This window comes from Callithrix jacchus, chromosome 10 (assembly GCF_049354715.1).
Source record: "Callithrix jacchus isolate 240 chromosome 10, calJac240_pri, whole genome shotgun sequence".
Taxonomy (NCBI): domain Eukaryota; kingdom Metazoa; phylum Chordata; class Mammalia; order Primates; family Cebidae; genus Callithrix; species Callithrix jacchus.
The window spans coordinates 73,207,172-73,230,366 of record NC_133511.1 but is presented as its reverse complement, the minus strand read 5'-3'; the positions used below and the strand labels follow the sequence as shown (position 1 = coordinate 73,230,366).

General features: G+C 39.8%; 1 protein-coding gene across 6 annotated transcripts in view; it reads right to left on the bottom strand.

Annotated features, from left to right (window-relative positions):
• Positions 1-23,195, bottom strand: part of SYT9 (synaptotagmin 9) — a 256,658-nt gene that overhangs the window by 64,162 nt on the left and 169,301 nt on the right. For 3 of the 6 annotated variants that reach the window (XR_004731282.3, XM_009007611.5, XM_009007609.5), the window contains exons 4-6: positions 6,420-6,540; positions 4,478-4,649; positions 2,027-2,156 (exon numbers count right to left, since the gene is read on the bottom strand). Coding sequence is in view for 2 of the 6 variants with exons in the window: in XM_009007611.5 (XP_009005859.2) it covers positions 2,027-2,156; positions 4,478-4,649; positions 6,420-6,540 (423 nt within the window). In the remaining 4 variants the exon portion in view is untranslated. The remainder of the gene's footprint in view (positions 1-2,026; positions 2,157-4,477; positions 4,650-6,419; positions 6,541-23,195) is intronic. The other 3 variants (XR_008475172.2, XR_008475173.2, XR_013523278.1) reach the window with 1 other exon arrangement.

Genomic DNA, 23,195 nt, shown 5'->3' with positions numbered 1-23,195 from the left:
AGAGTTTTAACACTCTCTGATACACCTAATTACAAATAAGAATTAAAGTCAGCAATGGCTCATACGTGTGTAAAAAGTCTATTACGACTGCTCTAAATGCCACTGCTAGTGACAGGCCCTAACCATTTAATGAGCTGAGAGATGGACTCCTTTGAGAATCCCATCAGGAGCTGAAGAAGTGGTGTATAGCTCAGTGGGCACCAGCTCCTTCTGAAGCAGTTCATAGATGCTGTGAGTCTCCCTTTTGGGATCAATTTTGAGTCTAGGAAAGAATGTTTCTTTGCTCCTATGGCCCAGGGGCAGAACTATCCTTAGGAACCTGCAAATTAGGGGGCCCCAGGCTCTTCTTGAATAAGTCTTGGTGCCCTGGTGGTTAGAATCCATAAATCCTGTCTTGCCCTTCTCCTTCCTGCACCACCTCCAACAAAGATGTCCCTTGGTCCCCCTGTCCGGGTTTGGGGCCTCTCTGCCTCTCCACAACTGCCCTGCATGTTCACTTTAACCAGACTCACCTGACTATCAAAGACAGGGGTGCTCACTGGTTGAAGCTGTAGTTTTGGCCTCTCAGGATGGCTTTGCAGGGAACAAAGCCACCTGCACCAGGAGAACAGAGGAAAGTTCTCTGCCTGGAACCCATGCATCTTCGGTAAATAACTGCTGCTGCCTTCCTGGCTTTCCAATTCCCGGGGGGCTCAGTTCTATTTACTCATTGAGAGCACGAAGGAGAGATGCTTCACAGACAATCTCCTCTAAGCACAACAAGCCTCTCTCCTTTGTACTTCTATAGCACTTTATATGGACAAGAATGGTTATGTTTGTGCCTCTCAATGATTAGATTACATGTCATCTTTTGTTTATTTTATAGTCTGTAAGTTCTACAAGGGAAAGGACTGTTTCTTATTCACATCTGTATTTTCTGTAGCTATTACAGCATTTGACCCTCAGAAATGTTACTTAGGGAGTGCAAATTATTTTTGAGAGAATGAGTTAGTAAATAAATAAGAGAGTGAATCAATCAGCAAAGGTAAGTGGGGAAAGAATAAATGAGAAGTAAGTAAAGGGGGAGGGAGTGAATGAACGAGGATGTGAGCAGCAGGATGATGGCCAGTTGCCTCAAGGTTTTCACTCTCCTCTTCTTCTATGCAAGCAGAACCCTGATTTTTAGTTGGACACATTGCCACCCAACAAAAAGATTACATTTCTTACTATCCTCGGCAACTTGACATGTCCATGTGACTAAGTTTTGTGCCTAATTACATGTAAGTAGCAGTGTTGCATGAGAATTCAAAGAGAATCCTTAAAAAAGGAATGTGTGCCCTTTTGGCTCTTGCCCCTTTGCACATTTTTGTGGCCTAGAAAATATGCAATGGTTGGAACTTATTGTATAATGAGGGGACTTCAAGGGAAAAAAAGCCACACTGGGACAGTGAGGCAAAAAGATAGAAGTCTAGGTCTCCTGTTGATCATGAAGCTGCTAAGATACCCCAGACTGCCTACCTCTAGATCTTTTGTATATAAGAGAGAGAAATAAATTCCCATTTCATTTGTTTTTAATTTACAGTTAGTTACTTTGGTTTTTATTATAGGTAGTTGAACCTGATACTAACCAACTTGCCCAGAATCACAGGTTGGTGCCAGAACTGATCTTAGAATCAAAGCCTTACATTCTTTCTGAAGTCAGTCTCAAGTCACTGTGAAGGCCTGAAACTACAAACTCACCCACACCTTGCATATGCCCTCCAAGTACCAACCCAAAGCCTTAACATAGAAGCAGAGAATCTTGATCTTTAAAAATACAGTCGAAGTAAGGGATGATCCCTGATCAATGTTCAAAACCTCCCAGACCAGTGGGGAGCACAGATTCAGCCTCAAATTGAATGCAAGTCCCAACAGCCCCAGGAAATGCAACCAGGAAAACCTGTCTATGACTATAGATCCTGGTGCACTCATACGTTTGGCAGTGCTGCATTTCAACAGTAAAGCATTTACTGTTCTGCAAAGTGGAGCATGTGGATGAGGATCTTACCTCCACCAGGGAATGCCAGTGTGCAATGGGCTTCCGAGGATATGACAACATTTCACTCCAGTGGTCTCTGCCCAGCCTCTCAGCCTCGTTGCCTACTTGACATACGCCGATGATCTCATTGTGACCTACACTGTGAAAATGGTCCACAATAATTTTTTCTTTAAATTTTGGTATGTAAGATCAATAGCTACTCGATTATACTGATGAGGGAATTGGGGAAGTGGTGGTTTTTTTCCATTTCCTCACTTAAAACTACAGGCCAAGCTTCACTGCCAATAGGACTCAGGATCTAACATTATACCCTGGGTTTCCTAACGCTGACATGGGTCAACTTGTCTCCAAGAACCCTGTTCAAAGAACCTCATGATTTGTGCTAATGATGCCACCTCTTGTTCTGGATCCAGGTTGGCTTCCGTGTAATAAAAAGGGAGCCATCTCAAAAGAGTTTCTTGCAATAATGGCTGCTCCAATTCCCACAAGAGGCAACCAAGCATGGATGAAGGAGCAGTTTTGTGTCTGGCAGCCATGGGTCTCGAGCCCACAAAGTAGCATAAGTGAAGGAGGCTCATGGATCTTCCTGCTCTCTCTCTTTAGAGAATACCGTTATTGTTTTATACTCGTCCCTCCTTTCTTCCAAGTCCAGCTTCTTTGGCCCACTTAGTTTCCCAACTATAGAAAGAGATGTAGCTCCTTTGACCACCTTGAGGCTATTTTTTTATTTTGAGATGGAGTCTCACTCTGTTGCCCAGGCTGGAGTGCAGTGGCATGATCTCAGCTCACTGCAACCTCTAGCTCTTGGGTTCAAGCGATTCTCCTGCCTCAACCTCCCAAGGAGCTGGGATTATAGACGAGGCCACCATGCCTAGCTAATTTTTGTATTTTTAGTAGAGATGGGGTTTCACCATGTTGGCTTGGCTGGTCTCAAACTCCTGACCTCAAGTAATTCACCTGCCTTGGCCTCTCAAAGTTCTGGGATTACAGGTGTGAGCCACCATGCCTGTCCAAGGCTAATATTTCTGAAACTTTCCCTAGGTAGGTCCCTGCTTTGGGCCATTTTTGTTTTCCCTAGCAGTTTTTTTAAAGTTCTTGTTATAATTGGACTGATATGGCTAATTTTTTAGCTCTATAGGATCCAAACTCACATACTTTCTCTTTCTTTTTCCCTCTTGCAAAGATGAGTGATTTTTCTCCAATTTGTTTATGGAGCATAAAGGTGAGATGAGTGTGGAGAGGTTGTGTGAAGGATATTCGAGTCTCTGCTCATTAAAATCAAATGCATGAGAAGCCCCATGAATTCTGACATGATTTTTTCCAGGCCAGATTCATGAGTTTACTGAGAATTAAATTAAGGCAGAGCTCACACAATCAGATTTGTCCATGCAGGAAACTTGGCAATAACTTAAAAATTGGTGGCCTAGGCTTCCACAGTTGGTGGGCAATGTCCCCTACTGGGGCCTGACACTATTGGTGTTGTTTCTTACCCACAGGAGATGGGACAAGGTCTACTGCTCAGCATGGGCTGTCACACTCATGGGCAGCTGAGCCAACCCACATGCTCCTGGGGTTGGAAGACTGTCATGCTTCACGCAGACATCTGCTGGAAAGAGTGTTCAGGTCACTGAAGCTGCCTTGCTGATATTTCAGAGGCATGTGGGAAAATTCTTAGCCACAATAATATTAGAAGTCAGAATAATTTTTTAAAATAATTGTGCCCAGACCACATGGGAGGTTTCCAATTAAAGAGAGACTTTGCATTTCAGTCTAATGACTGGTTTAACATGTATAATTCCCTGTTGCTACTTCCTTTGCATATTAAAATGATTGTTTTTCAGATCTGTCCTTTACACAATTGGCTACAATACAGGCTATAAATATCTCTTCTGTGCTGTATTAATTAAAAAGTCGAGCATCTTATACATTTTAATGTACCTTATTCTAGCATTTTCAGGAGAACATTTCTGTGTTTGCTTTCAGACTTAAGTGGATGGAAACAATTTTATTAAATACTTGTGAGAAGGAAAAAGACTGAAGTTATGTATTTAGAAATGTTGGTGGTCTGCTAAAGTAATCATTCCGCCATTTTGAGTGGAATCTTTCCAGTGAAGGCAGTTAGGACTGTCTGACGGAAGATAAAACATTTATCTAAGCTGCGGTTCTAGGAGTTGTTCAAAGTTGAAAAAGGGAAGAGGTGGAGGTTAGGGGAAGATGGAGGAAGAGAAAGACATGACAAAGGAGCAGAAAAGAACGGGAGTGCTGAGAGACACTTTGGTAGTCTGACTCTACAGCATGGTTTAGAGGTGACTCCTATCAGTGTCCTTCCCATGCACTGCTGGTTGGCTCATTTCCTGAAGCCTGGGATACCAGCTAAGAATCTGTGTCTGCTGCTTCCCTCTGCCCTCCCAGCCCTGGGCACAGTGAACTTGCACTGGGAAAGAGTTTCAGGCATCTCACCGGTCGTAGTCCATGACCGCTATGGACAAGTGGATTTGGTCAATGTTCTCGGGAAGGACATCAAAGACTATGGCTTCGTTGTAAACAGGATTCAAGGTGTTCCTCTTGGTGGATGTTTTCCTCTTCTTCAGCCGTCTGCCATCACACATCAGCGAGACTTTCACGTAGGGATCTGGATAGACCATGAGAAGCAGGCGTACTGTGAGGATCAGTGTAGATTTATTACTGTGGATTTTCGTGGACTATGGTATGGAGAACGCCTTTTCCTGACTGTGGACTGGAGCTGAAGGATTTTTATTAAGATGATATCCGGGAGCAACTAGCGTTAGGATCATTAAGTCACTAATTCAAGAAAAAGCACAGGATACGGTCTCCTCAAAATGTGTGAAATTTAAAAATAGTTTGAAAACATCTGTTATGAATTACACATTCCAGCTTGAACTCAAGACTGGTCTGGCCGGGATAAGAATAGAAATGCACAGGCATTTCCAATACTGAAAACAGGCCCCTCCAACTCTGAGCCACCGCAGGGAATCTTTTTAGGTCTTTAAAAAAGGGAATTCCTAGACTCTCTGAATTTCTGAATTCCTAGAGGGCAGAGAGAATATCTGGGAGTGGAATTCCTTAAGTACAGAGAACTTGAGCTTCTAGAGTGGCCTGCCTTTGCATTGCAAGGAGAGAAGCAACACAGCCTATCAGGGAGAGAAAGCACACAGGCTTCCTCGTGTGCAACACTGGTGAGGTGACAGGTGGCGAGGCTGGCTTCTGCTCCAGATAGGGCTTTTCTGGTCCTACCAGCCGTGTCACTTCCTCCTGGTCAGTGGGAAGTCCTCATTCTCTTTTTACCTGCATAAACATGCATCTCTCTGACTCCTATGTACAGTCCAGGAGGGACTTGGATGACTAGAGAGACCACATCTTTTTCTTTTCCTGCTAAAAAAAAGCAAAATGAAAAACACTGGGGTATAAGATGCGGAATATATTGCATCTGATGTTCTCTGATTTCAGAGGACATAAGTCAGGGTGTACTGGGTGTTTTGTAACCACATTTGGAAAACACCTGCAGAGGTTGCTTGTGAATTTGCACAGTTAGCAATGCTGATAGAGGCATTTTTTTTGGTTAAGGTTCAGAATTTAATGCTTGGTTTACTGAGAAAAGTAAAATTCATAGTTCAATTTAATAAGGAAATAGGATTGTTCTCAACCTTCGATGAGCTTGAGATGATGATGAAGCTTCAATTAGATAAGCTTTATCAGTGTGTGTAAATGGTAGATCCAATTCACAATTACGGTGAGGGAGACCCAAGAGAGAGTACAATTGCCCCCCTGGTATTCACAAGGAATTGGTTTCAGGACCCTTCACAGATGTGAAAATCCAAGGATGCTCAAGTTCCTTATATAAAATGGCATGGTATTTGCATATAACCTATGTACATCCTCCTGTATACTTTAAATCTTCTCTAGATTGCTTACAATACCTAATCTGAAGTAAACGCTGTATAAATAGTTGTTATAGTGTATTCTTTAAAAAAATCTGTATTATTTTCATTGTTGTATTCTAATTTTTTTCCCGAGTGTTTTCAATCCATTGGTGGTTGAATCTGCAGATTTGGAACTGATGAATACAGAAGGCTAACTGTGATAATAACACTAACTAGCACTTAATATATGTTAGACACTGTTCTCACGGCTTTATATTCATTAATGCAGTTTTACAGCAGCTCAGTGAGCCAGACACTATAATTACTCTCATCTTACCAGTGGAAATCCAAAGTTCAGAGAGGTAAAATGACTTGCTCAAGGTTATATAGGTGTTAGGACTAGGATTAGCCCTATGTAGTCTGGTTCCAGAGTCAATGTGCTTTGTTACCATACTAAAACTTCATAAGGTACTTACTACATTAGAAGTGCACGAGGAAGTCTGAATTTGAAAATGCCCCACCTGATGCTCCTGTTATGTCCATTGCCTTTAAATTCCTTGCTTTTATAATGGTAATGGTCAGCCTGCCAGCCGTTGGAAGATAGCACAGGGAAAACATCAGCTCTCCCAGATCCACGTTGTCCTGTTGAGAAAGCACAAACTGAAGTATTAGAAAGTATCTCCAGCCTGATGTGCAAGAGGCTCAGCTTCAGGCAGTACCCTGCCCTTTTTGCTCAGCTTGTGAATCCCTGGTCTCTCTTCCCTTCATGTCAGTCATAGGGAGAATAATAAATCCCTGTGCTTTGGGAGCATCTCATCCTGAGGAAGCATAGCTATCTTTTTTGTTAATTGTACTTTAGGTTCTAGGGTACATGTGCAGAACATACAGGATTGTTGCATAGGTACATACATGGCAAGCTGGTTTGCTGCCTCCATCCCCCCGTCACCTGAATCTGGCATTTCTCCCCATATTATCTCTCTCCAACCTCCCCACCCCCCACTGACCCTCCCCTAGTTCCCCCACAACAGACCCTAGTGTGTGACACTCCCCTCCGTGTGTCCATGTGTTCTCATTGTTCAACACCCACTTATGAGTGAAAACATGTGTTGTTTGATTTTCTGTTCTTGTGTCAGTTTGCTGAGAATGATGGTTTCCAGATTCATCCGTGTCTTTACAAAGGACATGAACTCATCTATTTTTATGGCTGCATAGCATTCCATGGTATATATGTGCCACATTTTCCTTGTCTAGTCTATCATTCATGGGCATTTGGGTTGGTTTCGGTCTTTGCTATTATAAACAGTGCCGCAGTGAACATACGTGTACATGTGTCTTTATAATAGAATGATTTGTAATCATTCTACTAGGAAGCACAGCTATCTTTGGATGGCAAAGCTGTAAGGCTGCTCAGGCCTCTGCCACCATGTATCTAGCCACAGGGATCCCTGTACAGACTCATCTGTCCATGTAGTCCAGTACATATCCTCCAGTGCAGAAGCCTCAGAAGCCTCACATCCTCAACAATCCTCCACAGAGTCCCCCATATGGCTCCACTCGCATCACTACCACAATGCACAAGGAGTCTCTAGTCAAAACTACACAAAGAGGTGCCCTGCAGTGCTGTGGTGCCCCACCCACAGCCCAGCGTAGCTCTGCACACAGCCCGTGCAGCAACATGAAGCCTCTCAAGAGGTCTCCATACCTCCCCACAAACTCCCCTACACAGCCTCCTCAAGCTTGCCACAATATCCTTGTATACTCCTGCATACCCTCAACCTCAGACACGCAATCCTCAGGCCACCAAGCCCTGCACACACCCTGGTTGCGCACAACTTGTGCAGACAAGCACATGGTTCCACTGGACCCCGGAAACTTACAACCTGTCACATAGCTCCAAATAAGGACACTGTGTGAGCCTGAGAGTGGCACCCTGAGAGCCCACACATTCAGAGCCCTGGACACACCCAAGTACTTGCCTAGTCCCACACAGCCTTTATGCAGGGAGAGAACAGAGACCCAGATTCCCAGGTGGCCTCTGACAGTTCCACTTTGCAGCAGCTCTTTCCTTTTCTTGGTGTGGCTCTAAAGACCCCCATTTCCCTCCCTGGGGAACATATCTCAGGCATTGTGCGGACATTCAAATAGGTCAGGAGACACAATTCTCTTTCTCCTTTTAAGCTCAGGGAGAGTGTAACTGGAACGGAGAGAAAAAAAGCCATTTCATTTCATTTCAATTTCTGAGAGAGATACCTGAGGTTATCGAGCTGAGGTGCCTGTGTCTAATTAATACAATTTCCTACTGACAGTGCTCTGGGGATTCAGGTTTTTGCCCTCAATGTCCACAGCTTTCCCTCCCCTTCTCGGTTCTCCAAGGATGCTTCTATTTTTAGAAGGACAGATTCAGTTCTGGAAGGTCACCTCGCCCAACCTCCATTTCTTGATTGCTTCCACAGGAGGATGAGGCAAAGGGACCTATTTGGTCACTAAGGCAGATGGATTACTCTGTGTCTTCTTGCATCATGCATTGCTTGCCTCATGTAAATAAATGACTTCACCTTGCAAGTTAGGCTTTCCTGGTTCCTGAGCCCTGACCTCAAGAGACCCAGGTGACTGGGCCTTCCCCTTTTGGGAGCTATGAGGGCTTGGGGGACTAGAATTCTATAGGACTGGAGGTTTTACACACAGCAGGCTCTGGCTTGCTCTGTGGTGCTGGGTTCCCTACTGCAGGAGTAGTGTCTGGCCTCACTGAAGAGAGAAGGATTGACCCAGCCTACTGCTGGTGGAAAGGAAAGGGAGATCACAGCTGTCCCCACACATCACCCTTTTGTTTCCTTACTCCCGGCCCACTTCTTTGCTCTTCAACTTCTGTTCTTCCTTTAAAAGGCTTTTCACAGTACCTAGCTGTCTCCTCTCCCCTCATCCTTCTCAGAAAATCTTGATTTAGCAAAGTAAATACAGAATTAACCAAAACTATGCCTATGAAGCTTCATAATCAATTCCTTCAATATACATTTCCTGAGGGCCCTCACTGTGCAAACACTTTGTAAGGTTCAGGATGTGAAAATGCATGCTGTCTAATCTCTGCCCTCAAGGCTGATGCACATAATTAAATGTGATGTGTCAGATTACTTCCATACTAGGTATGTTGGGTTGTTTGTTTTCCTCATTATAAGCCCATTCACAAATACTTATACAACATGACTATTTGCTCATAAGTTAAAAGAAGAAAAATCAAACCTCAGATTTGATGGTATATCCAGAATTGAACTAGGCAAACTCCACATTTGTACTTTAAAAAACAGCAAATTAGGTGGGTGCAGGGGTACCTACCTACAATCCTAGCTATGCTGGAGGCTAAAGCAGAAGGATCACTTGAACCCAGGAGTACAAGTTCAGCCTAGGAAATCTAGAGAGATGCTGTCTCTTAAAAAAAAAAAAAAAAAAAAAAAAAAAAAAAAGCCAGGCGCGGTGGCTCAAGCTTGTAATCCCAGTACTTTGGGAGGACGAAGCAGGTGGATCACGAGGTCAACAGATTGAGACCATCCTGGTCAACATGGTGAAACCCCGTCTCTACTAAAAATACAAAAAATTAGCTGGGCATGGTGGCGCGTGCCTGTAATCCCAGCTACTCGGGAGGCTGAGGCAGGAGAATTGCATGATCCCAGGGGGCGGAGGTTGCGGTGAGCCAAGATCACGCCATTGCGCTCTAGCCTGGGTAACAAGAGCAAAACTCTGTCTCAAAACAAAACAAAACAAAACAAAAAAAAAAAACCAGGCAGCTATGTGCCTCTTCCATGGAGAATAACCAAAATAGCAAGCAGATATTTGCACTTTGAATAGATCATCTAAGAGAGAACACTGGAATTCAACAAAAAAAGTGACAGGAAGCACCAAAAGTAACAAAGGAAAATGAAGCAATGCAGCCTGCTCAGCTGGGTTCGGGTGGGAGCTGGGAGAAGCTCCCTAATGTGGGGAAAGGGTAAGTGAGAGACCTCCCAGGGTCCACATTCCCACCACATGCTATCCTACTCACGGGAGAACCTCCCAACCCTCAAAGGCCTTGAGACTAAGACAGAGAACTGTCTAGAAATTGTCTAGTGATATTGCTTCAAAGACAGAGCTCATGCTGTGACCCACAGGCCCCTAAGCCCTGAGCACAGTGACATTCTGAAAGCTGAGCCCCCAAAGGACTATGTCTTGCCCTGGTTTCCATGCCACTGATCCTGCCATCAGGCCAGGGAGAGAGAGAGGAGACCAGATGCTTTCATGCACCCTAAGGATAAATTCCACTGTCACTAGTGCTGCAAGCTGCTGGGGGACTGAGGTATGAGCAAATCACATGCTGCACAGCTACCTACCTATGCTGCTCCCAATAAGAATGTCTGTGCCCTCCCCAGTGGCAGCCCTGAACCAAAGCCACCACTGTCCTCACCTGAGCATTCTGTTGACTACCTGGGGACCAACCTGTTCCTGCCTATCATAGCCATGCCTTAACATATTTCCAGGGGACCTGAGGACAAGTCTCAAGTCTGCCAACCTGGTCCTGTCTCCTCAGTACTTGAGCATGCCATCCCGGGGCCTGGAAATCACCCAACCTAGTCCATCACTGTTTGTACATGTGTATTCTTCCAGGGTCTGAGGTGGGGGCAACTCAACCCTGATACTGTTGCAATTAATACCCACTTGCAAGCACCATGAGACTGGCCCATCTAACTCACTGCAGGTCAGACTAACTTGAATTCTAATGAGTGGCCCAATCAGTGCTACTGCCCACATCAGGTCTGCTAATCAAGGGCAAGGGAACCTGTCCACATGCCAGGCCCTGTGCTGCCACTACTAGCATTTCAGCAAGCCATGTGGAAGCCCAGTAATTGGTCCACCTGGACCCACTAATGCCAGAGCCAGTATATATCACTCTGTGGCCCAAAGACAGGCATCTTCAGCCTACTGCTGTATCCTTGAGGCCAGAAGACTGGCCCACCTAATAGCCTAGTTACCACAGTCTCCACTAAGAACGACACCCTATGCCATCAAGGAAATCAAAAATACCACTGACACTATGTGTAGCCACGGAGATCACACAGAGACTACACTATTGCTTGCATCCAAAATTCAAAGCCAAAGCACCCTACTCAACCAGCATTGCAGATAATCTTCAGAAAAAAAGGCCTCTCTACAAAAGCAAATTTAAAAAATTGGAAGAAGTGATTGTTACACTCGATGTGCAGATATTAACATAAGGACACAAGAAACATGAATAAGCAAGGAAACCTTCAAAGAAACACAATAATTCTACAGCAACAGAGACCAATAAAAGAATCAGTGAAATCCAGGGTAATTCAAATTACTGATTTTAAAGAAGTTCGGCAAACAAGATAATTTTGAAAAACAATACACAAAATTGGAAAACAATTAGCCAAAGAGATACATATTTTTTAAAAAAACCAATCAGAAATTCTGGAACTGAAGAATTCATCGAATGAAATATAAAATACAGTAAAAACCTCCAAAAATGGATTAGATTAAGCAGAAGAAAGAATCTCAGAACTTGAAATCTTTTGAAATAATCCAGACAAAAATTAATAAAAAGAATAAAGAAGAATAAGAAAGGCTTTGTAACATATAGGACATAACATAAAGTGACTCAATATTCTAATTATCAGTGCCCCCAAGGGCAAAGAGAGAATAAAAGGGTTAGAAAATCTATTTAATGAAATAATAGATGAAAACTTCCCCAATCTAGAAAAAGACTTATATAGGGGGCTCAGAGATCCTCACACAAATACAAAGCAAGAAGGTCTTCTCCACAGCACTTTATAGTCAAACTATTTAAAGTCAAAGATAAAGAGGGGATTCTAACAACAGCAAGATAAAAGTGTCTAGTCACCTATAAAGGAAACCGCATCAGACTAACAAAGTATTTATCAGCAGAACCTATACAGGGCAGGAGAGACATATTCAAAGCACTGAAGAAAAAAAAAATGCCACTTAACTATGCTATCTAGCGAAATTATTCTTCACAAAAAAAGTCCTTCCCAAAGAAGAAAATGTTGAGAGAATTTATCACCACTAGACTGGCCCTAGAAGAAATGTTCAAAGAAGTCCTAAATTTGGAATAAAAAAGATAACATTTACCATCATGAAAACACATGAAGGTGTAAAACTTACTGGTAAACCAAACACACAATGAGGAAGAGAAAGAATTCAAATGGTACAACTACAGAAAACCACCAAACCAAAATGACAAACAATTAGAAAAAAGAAAATAAGAGAGGAACAAAGAACATATGAAACAACCAGAAAACAATTAAGAACATGACAGGAACAAAGCCTTGCATATTAAAAGCAATCCTGAGGCCAGATGCAGTGGCTCATGCTTATGATCCCAGCACTTTGGGAGGCCAAGGCAGGCAAATCACCTGGGGTCAGGAGTTCAACACCAGCTTGGACATCATGGCGAAACTCTGTCTCTCCTAAAAATACAAACATTATCCAGGTGTGGTGGCAGGTACCATATTCCCAGCTATTCGGGTGGCTGAGACAGGAGAATCACTTGAACCTGGGAGGGTGGAGAGGGTGGAGGTTGCAGTGAGCCAAGACCACACCATTGCACTCCAGCCTGGGCAAAAAGTGCTAAACTCTGTCTTAAAAAAAAAAAAAAAAAAAGCAATCTTGAATGTAGATTATATTATCTGCTTAAAATATATAGACTGGCTGAATACATAAGAAAACATTATCCAAATATATGCTGCCTACAAGAAATACACTTTACCTGTCAAGATACATATACACCCAGAGTAAAGGGATGGGAAAAAAAAAATTCCCCTCAAACAGAAATCCAAAGTGAGCAGAAGTAGGTATACTTATATCAGATCAAATAGACTTTAGGATAAAAACAGTAAAAATGACAAAGACAAAAAAGGTCATTATATAATGATAAAGGGATCAATCCAGCAACAGGATACAACAATTCCGAGTGCATCCAACACTGGAGTGGCCAGATTCATAAAGCAAATATAACTAGAGCTAAAGAGAGAAACATACTTCCATAAAATAATATTGGTGAAATTCAATACCTCACTCTCAGCATTAGTCAAATCATCTAGAGAGAAAATCAACAATGACAACACAAAATTGGATTTAAACTACACTTTAGACCAAATGGATCTAACACACATTTACAGAACATTTTATTCAACAACCATAAAATATATTTCTTCTAAGTACGTGAAACATCCTCTGGGATACCCCATATATTAGGCCACAAAATGATTCCCGACACATTTTTAAAAATCAAAATCATATTAACTATCTTCAGGTCACAATGGAATAAAACAATAAATCAATACTAGGAGGAACTCTGGGACCTGCAGATACATGGAAATTAAAAAATATGCTTCTGAATGACCACTGGGTCAATGAAAAAATTGAGATGAAAAGCAAAAAATTTATTGAAACAAATGTAAATGAAGACACATGCCAGAACCAATGGGATAGAGTGAAAGGAGTGCTAAGAGGAAGTTTAACATAGGCAATTAATGTCTACATCAAAAAAGTAGAAAGATTTCAAGGAAACAACCTAATGATGCACCTCAAGAAACCACAAAAGCAAAAATAAACCAAACTCAAAATTAGAAGAAAATAAATAATAAAGAACTAAAAGAGATAGACTAAAAACTACAAAGGACAAATGAAATGAAAAGTTGATTCTTCAAAAAAAAATAGACAAAGTTGATAAACCACTAGCGAGGCTAACCAAGAAAAGAAGACAGAAGACAAAAATAAAACAAGAAATGAAAAGGGAGACATGGTGACTGATACCACAGAAATACAAAAGATAAACACACACAGTTATGATTATATGCTAACAAACCAGAAAACCTAGGAAAAGTGGATAAATTCCTGGAAATACACAAGCTACCAAGATTGAATCAGGAAAAAACAGAAAACCTAAGCAGATGAACAATGAATAGCAAGACTGAATCATTAATACAAAGTCTCCCAACAAAGAAAACCCAACTACTGGATGGATTCACAGCTGAAATTTACCAAATATAGAAAGAAGAACTAATACAAATCCTCATAAAACTATTTCAAAAAATGAAAGAGGAAAGAACTCTCCTTAGGTCATTTTATTAGGCCACCATTATCCCAATGACTAAACCTAACAAGAACACAACAAAAAAGAAAACTATGTAAATCCTCAACAAAATACTAGCAAATCAAATCCAACACACATCAGAAAGAGAATACATCATGACCAAATGGGATTTATACCAGGATGCAAGGATGGTTCAACATACAAAAATAAAAAAATGTGATAAACCACATAAAAAAATCAAGGACAAAAATTATATGATCATATCAATAGATGCAGAAAAAGCATTTGATAAAATATACCATCCCGTCATAATAAAAACTCTCAATAAACCAAGTATAGAAGGAACATGCCTCAAAAATAATAAAGGCAATCTATGACAAACCCAAAACTAACATCATACTGAACGTTAGCATGAACATTACTACTGAAAAGATGAAAGCCTTTCCTCTCAGATCTGTAACTAAACAAGGATTCCCACTTTCACCACTCTTATTTACACAGTACTGGAAGTCTTAGCCACAGCAAACATGCAAGACAAAGAAATAAAAGGCATCATTCAGAACAAGGATATCTGAGGAAAACAAATAAAAAAATAAAATAATAAAACAAAAGGCATCGAAATTGGAAAAGAGGAAGTCAACCATTTCTTTGCTGATGATATGATCTTATAGAAAAACCTAGACTCTGTCAAAAAAACTCTTAGATTTGATAAATTTAATAAAGTTTGAGAATGCAAATCAACATAAAATATCAGCATTTCTATATGCTGATAATGAACTAGCCAAGAAAGAAATCAAGAAGGCAATCCCATTTACAATAGCTACAAAAAATACCTAAGAACAAATTTCACTAAGGTGGTGAAAGATCTCTATAAGAAAAACTACAAAACACTAATGAAGAAATTGAAGAGGACACAAACAAATGGATAGACATCCCATGCTCATGGATCAGAAGAATTAATAATGTTAAAATGACTATACTACCTAAAGCAATCTACATATTTAATACAATCTCTATCAAAATACCAATGTAATTTTTTACAAAATTAATAAAAACAATCCTAAAATGTGTATAGCAACAAAAGAGAGCCTTAATAGCAAAAGCAATCCTGAACAAAAAGGACAATGCTGGAGGCATCACACTACCTGACTTTAAAATGTATCAAAAGGCTACAATAACCAAAACAGCATAGTATTTGTATAAAAACAGTCATACAGACAAATGGAACAGAATAAAGAATACAGAAATGAATCCATGTATTTATAGCCAACTTATTTTTGATAAAGGCACCAAGGGGAAATAATACACTCTTCAACAAATGGTGCTGGGAAAATTGGAGATCCACATATAGAAGAATGAAACTGGATACATATGGCTTCCCACATAGAAAAATAAAAAGATGGATTATAGACTTAAACATAAGACCTGAGATTGTAAAACTACTAAAAAAACGGAGAAAACATTTCAAGACAGGAAAATATTTCACAGCTTAGGCCTGCCTGAAGAGCAGACAACAAAACAAAAAATAAATAAATGGGATTATATTAAATTTATTAAATTTAAAAACTCATGCACAGCAAAGGGAACAATCAACAGAGTGAGGAGACAATGTATTGAATGAGAAAATATTTGCAAACTAGTCTTCCTATGAGGGACTAATATACAGAATATAAAAGGAACTCAACTCAATTAAAAAAAACTCAATATCATTAAAAGTGGGCAAAAGACATAAATAGATATTTCTCAAGAAAATACATACATACAAATGGCCAACAGGTTTACGAAAAAATGCTCAGCATCACTAATAATTAGGGAAATGCAAATTAAAACCATAATGAGATATCATTTTATCCCAATTAGAATGGCTATTATTTAAAAGACCAAAAACAACATGCTAGCAACCATGTGCAGAAAAGGGAATTCTTATACACTGTTGGTGTGAATGTAAATTAGTACAACCACTATGGAAAACAATATTAAGATTTCTCCAAAAATTAAAAATAGAACTACCATATGATCCAGCAATGACACTACCCAGTATTTAACCAAAGGAAAGGAAATCTGTTCATCTGAGGGATGCCTGAACTTGCATGTTTATTTCAGTGCTATTCTTAACTGCAAGGATATGGAATCAATCTAAGTGTCCATTGATGGACAAATTAATAAAGAAAATGTGGTGTGTATATGTGTATATATATATAATGGAATATTATTCAGACATAAAAAAGAATAAAAATTATGTCATTTGCAGCAACATGAATGGAAATGGAGGTCATTATGTTAAGTAAAATACATCAGGCACAGACATATGTTCTCATATGTGGGAGCTAAACAAGTTAATCTCATGGAGATAGAGACTAGAATAGTAGAGACCAGAGGGTAGGAAAAGTGAGTGGGTGGCAGGTGGGATACAGAGAAGTTGGTTAGTAGATATAAACATACAGTTAGGTAGAAGGATAGGCTCCAATAGTCGATAGAAGAGTAGGTTGACTATAGTAGCAACCATATTTTTTATATTGCAAAGTAGCTAGAAGAGAGAACTTGAAATGTTACCAACACATAGGAATGATAAATACTCAAGGTAATGGACACTTCACATACTCTGACTTGATGAATATACATTCTATCCATGTAATAAATACCCATACGTACCCGATATATATCTATAAAATTTTGTATCAAAAAATGAATGTAAGCTCTGTAAAAACAGAAACCTTCTCTGTCTTGTTGCACCCCAACTACTTAGAACAGTCCCTAGCTCAACAATAAAAGATGCTCAATAAATATTAGTTGACTCCCCTAATGAAAATAAGCAAATTTTAAAAAGTTCTCAAGGAGAAAATGCTTGCTTTTATTTTCAAGTGCTTTTAAAATAAATCTTTTTAAAGTGTCTAAATTACAAAATTAAAATGAAAAAATTCCAATATAGAAATTTTAAAGTAAGATACTAAAATATCCCATTTTCTCATTCACATACTAGCATATGTCATTTCTTTCCTCAGAGTAACAGTAAATAATCATCTAGATTTTTAAATTTTCACTCATTCATTCATCCATTAATTTATTCATTCATTTACCTATTCTTTTAGGATTTACCTATTCTTTTAGCATATTGTGGTATTTGAGAATTTTTTTTTCAGAGTCTGGGAGCTAAATCTGTAGTGGTAAACAACAGACACTATGTTTTGAGGAGATATGGGCTTGCTAGGGTATGGAACAAGAGTTCACTGGTACCTGATGCTAATTTTCCTTTTCTCCATGAGCTGCTGCTGATTTGAGGTGAAGAAGATTTAGATCTTGATGTTTGTAAACATTCTCTTAAATTAGTGGTTCTTAAGCAGGGGTAATTTTGCTCCCCAAGGTGACATTTGACACTATCTGGAGGAATTTTTGCCTGTCACAACTGTGGAGGAGAGTGTGTCACTGACGTCTAGTGGGTAGAGCTCAGGGATTCTGCAAAACATTTTATGATGCATAGGGAAGCCACTCAATGCAAAAAATTATCTAGTTCAGAAGGTCTACTGTGCTAAGTTTGAGGAACTCTAATTGACATAGAAATGCTTAGATTCTTATTAAACATTTTCTGGAATGATAATAAAAGTCATATATAAAGGGGTTATGGAATATTTGGCTTTTTTTTGTAAAGCTTGATAGGTATCAGATATGTAGAAATGTTACTGACAGCTAGGTACCCTGGAAAGTATGAAGGTAAGAAAAACAACAGACAAAGAAAGCTTCATTTGCCCCTGCTTTATGTGGCTAAGTTTGGTATTGTTAGAAAGATATAATGGAAATTTATAGCAAGCTGATGTGAATTCTGAATTCTCTACCTACCAATCTGTAAACTCTTCCTATGATGTGTTTGGTTGCAGTGGCCTTTGATCACTGCAGTTTTTGTCTAATTAGTGCACTTTTGCATTCCTCTTCTTAGGTTGCTTGGTGAACTCTTTCCCAATTTCATGCAATTCTGAAAGGGCTGCTACAGGAATTTAGGTTTACCAAAGCATTCATGCCCTTGTCCACCGTTGTTTGTTTAGGGAAGTGGATGTAATCCAAACAGGACCACTTACAGGCCTCTCTGGGGTTGAAAAATCAACATTGAGACACATAAATTCTTATTTGATTAACCCAAATAACCCCAGCTAGAATTGTTGAAACTGTTGTAAGGTTCTTATACTATATATAGTATAAATGGCATAATATCACTTCAAGTTAGCCAGTATAAGTTAAAGATATGTACTATAAACCTGAAAGAATTGGCTAAAATAAGACAACGAGTTAAAGCTAATAAACCAAAATAAAAGATAAAATTAACAATTAATATATTCAGTTAATCCAAAAAAGGTAGAGAAAAGGAAAAGAGAAAAAGATTAGAAGAAACAAATTTTGATATAAACAGAAAACAAACAGTAAAGTAGGAAATTTAAACTAAACTATCCCAATAATTACATTTAATGTAAATGGTATGAACCTTCAAATAAAGGCAACAATTGCCCAATACAACAAACGGCAAGACCCAGTTATATGCTACCTTCAAGAAATCTACCTTAGGTGTGATCTAAGCTGGCTGAATAGGAAGAGCTCTGGAGTGCAGTTTCCAGTGAGAACACAGAGGGTGAGTGGTCACTGCATTTCCAAACAAGTTTTTATTGCCCACAGACCAGGAGATTCCAAGGTGGAAAAGCGCCACGAGTCTCCAGCATGGCTATTTCAGCTGGCACAGCGGGTCTCTGCACAAAAACTCACAAAAATCTGGGTGGCCATTTTAATCGATGCCTGGAATGCCTGGGAGACAAAGTCGCCCATTCCACTGAAGAAAAGGGGCTGGAACAGGGAGTCAGGTGATCTGGCGAGTCCCACTCCTACAAAGACCAGCAATCTGAAATGCTCTGCACTGAGAGTTTCACAGCAAGCAGAGCTGGACCCTGGATGGTCCAGCTTTGTGGGGGGAAGGACATCCACCATTACTGAGACAGTCCACCACTACCAAGAGAGTCTGCCATTACTGAGGCAGTCCACCATTACTGAGGCAGTCCGCCATTACCAAGGCAATCCACCATTACTAAGACAGTCTGACATTACAGAGAAAGTCTGCCATTATTGACGCAGACCACCATTGTTGAGGCAGTTCTAACTATACCTCTATAAACAAAACCACAAGGAAGTTCACACAGCAGCTGAGCAGAGCCCACGGCAGCTCAGCAATGCCTCTGCTGGAAGACTGTGACTAGGCTACCTCCTTGCTGGGCAGGGCATCTCTGAAAAAAGGCAGCAGAATATCAGGAATTTATAAATAAAGCCCCATCTTCCCAGGACAGAGCACCTGGGAAAAAACGGTGGTTATGAGTTCCGCTGCAACAGACTTAAATGTACCTGCCCAGCAGCTCTGAATGCAACAACGGGGCTCACAGCTCAGCACTTGAGCTCCTATAAGGTACAGACTGTCTACTCAAGCAGCTACCAGCCCCTGTATATCCAGAAACACACCTCATAAAGGAGAGCTCAGGCTGACATCTGGTGTGGGGGGGGCAGGTATCCTTCTGGGACAAGAAAAACAGAATAAGAAACTGGCAGCAACCCTTACTGTTCTGCAGCCACCGCAGGTGATCCCCAGGAAAGCAGGGTCTGGAGTGGACCTCTAGCAGTCCTACAGCAGAGGGACCTGACTGTTAGAAGGAAAATTAAGAAACAGAAAGAAATAACTTCATCATCAACAAAAAGGACGTCCACTCAGAGACCCCATCCAAAAGTCACCAACTACAAAGACCACTGGTAAAAAAATCCACAAAGATGGGAAGAAACCAGTACAAAAAGGATGAAAACACCCAAAACCAGAATGCCTCTCCTCCTCCAAGGGATCACAACTCCTCACTAGCAGGAAACAAGGCTGGATGTAGAATGAGTCTGATGAATTGACAGAAACAGGCTTCAAAAGTGGGTAATAACAAACTAAAAGAACATGTTCTAACACAATGCAAAAAAACTAAGAACCTTGAAAAAAGGTTTGATGAAATGCTAATGAAAATAAACAGCTTAGAGAAGAATATAAATGAATTGATGGAGCTGAGAAACCCAACAGGAGAACTTTGTGAAGAATACACAAGTTTCAATAGCTGAATCAACCAAGTAGAAGAAAGGATATCAGAGATTGAAGATCAACTCAATGAAATAAAACAAGAAGGCAAGATTAGAGAAAAAATAGTAAAAAGAAATGAACAAAGCCTCCAAGAAATATGGGATTATGTGAAAAGACCTAATCTACGTTTGATAGGTGTACCTGAATGTGACAGAGAGAATAAATCCAAGCTGGAAAACACTCTTCAGGATATTATCCAGGAGGACTTCTGATACAGGAGCACACAGATACATAAAGCAAGTTCTTAATGACCTACAAAGAGACTTAGACTCCCACACAATACTAGTGGGAGACTTTAACACTCCACTGTCAATATTAGATGGATCAATGAGACAGAAAATTAACAAGAATATCTGGGACTTGAACTCAGATTTGGATCAAGCAAACCTAATAGACATTTACAGAACTCTCTACACAAAATCCACAGAATATGCATTCTTCTAAGCACCACATCACATTTACTCTAAAATTGACCACATAGTTGGAAGTAAATCACTCCTCAGCAAATGCAAAAGAATGGAAATCATAATAAAAAGTCCCTCAGACCACAGTATAATCAAATTAGAACTCAGGGTTAAGAAACTAACTCAGAACCACCCGACTTCATGGAAACTGAACAACTGGCTCTTGAATGTTGACTGAATAAACAATGAAATGAAGGCAGAAATAAAGATGTTCTTTGAAACCAACAAGAATGAAGACACAACATACCAGAACCTCTGGGACACATTTAAATCAGTGTCTAGAGAAAAATATACAGCAATAAATGCCCATATGAGAAGCAAGGAAAGATCTAAAATCAACACCCTGTTGTCAACATTGAAAGAGCTAGAGGAGCAAGATCGAAAAAACTCGAAGCTATCAGAAGACAAGAAATAACTAAGATGAGAGCAGAACTAAGGAGATAAAGACACCAAAAACCCTTCAAAAATGAATAAATCCAAGAGCTGGTGTTTTGAAAACATCAATAAAATAGACCACTAGCCAGATTAATAAAAATGAAAAGAGAGAAGAATCAAATAGATGCAATAAAAAATGATAAAGGGGATATCACCACTGATTCCACATAAATAAAAACCACCATCAGAGATTACTACAAACAACTCTATGCACAGAAACCAGTAAACCTGGAAGAAATGGATAAATTCCTTGACACTTGCACTCTCCCAAGCCTAAACCAGAAAGAAGATAAATCCTGAATAGACCAATAACAAGGGCTGAAGTTGACGCAGCAATTAATAGCTTACCAACCAAAAAAACGTCTAGGTCCAGATGGGTTGAGAGACTAATTCTACCAGACATACAAAGAGGAGTTGGTACCACTCCTTCTGAAACTATTCCAAACAATCCAGAAAGAGGGAGTCCTTTCCAAATCATTTTATGAGACCAATATCATCCTGATACCAACAGCCAGCAAAGACTCAACAACAAAAAAGAAAACTTGAGGCCAATGTCCATGATGAACATCCAAAAATCTTCAATAAAATACTGGCAAACTGATTGCAACAAGACATCAAAAAGCATCAAGTAGGCTTCATCCTGGGGATGCAAGGCTGGTTTAACATATGCAAGTCTATAAACAATTTACCACATAAACAGAACCAAAGACAAACCATATGATTATCTCAATAGAAGCAGAGAAGGCCTTCGACAAAATTCAACAGCTCTTTATGCTAAAAACTCTCAATAAACTAGGTATAGACAGAAGGTATCTCAAAATAATAAAAGCTATTTATGACAACCCACAGCCAATATCATACTGAATGGGCAAAAACTGAAATCATCGTCTTTGAAATCTGGCACAAGACAAGGATGCCCTCTCTCACCACTCCTATTCAATTTAGTATTGGAAGTTCTAGCCAGAGCAATCAGGCAAGAAAAAGAAATAAAGGGTATTCAATTAGGAAAGGAGGAAGTCAAATTGTCTCTATTTGCAGATGGCATGATTATATATTTAGAAGACCCCATCATCTAAGCCCAAAATCTCCTGAAACTGATAAGCAACTTCAGCCAAGTCTCAGGATAGAAAATCAACATGCATAAATCACAAGCATTCCTCTACACCAATAACAGACTTAAAGAGAGCCAAATCAAGAATGAACTGCCATTCACAATTGCTACAAAGAGAATAAAATACCTTGAAATACAACTAAAAAAGGATGTAAAGGACCTCTTCAAGGAGAACTACAAACCACTGCTCAAAGAAATACAAGAGGATACAAACAGATGGAAAAACATTCCATGCTCATGGTTAGGAAGAATCAATAGTGTGAAAATGGCCAGACTGTCCAAAGTAATTTATAGATTCAATGCAATCTCCATCAAGCTACCTATGACCCTCTTCACAGAACTGGAAAAAACCACCTTAAACTTCATATGGAACCAAAAGATAGCCCGCAGAGCCAATAAAATTTTAAACAAAAAAGAACAAAGCCAGAGGCATCACACTGCCATACTTCAAACTATACTACAAGGCTACAGTAATCAAAACAGCACGGTACTGGTACCAAAACCGAGATATAGACCAATGGAACAGAACAGAGGCCTTAAAGGCAATGACACACATCTACAACCATCTGATAAAAACAAGCCATGGGGAAAGGATTCCCTGTTTAATAAATGGTGTTGGGAAAACTGGCTAGCCATGTGCAGAAAGCAGAAACTGGACCTCCTGAAACCTTACACTAAAATTAACTCTAGGTGGATTAAAGACTTAGACATAAGACCTAACACTATAAAAACCCTAAAAGAAAATCTAGGCAAAACAATTCAGGACATATGGATAGGCAAGAACTTCATGACTAAAACACCAAAAGCAATGGCAACAAAAGCCAAAATAGACAAATGGGACCTAATTAAACTCCAGAGCTTCTCCAAAGCAAAAGAAACAATCATTTGAGTGAACTGGCAACCAACAGAATGGGAAAAAATTTTTGCAATCTATCCATCTGACAAAGGGATAATACCTGGAATCTACAAAGAACTAAAACAGATTTACAAGAAAAAACAAACAAACCCATTCAAAAGTGGGCAAAGGATATGAACAGACATATATAAGAC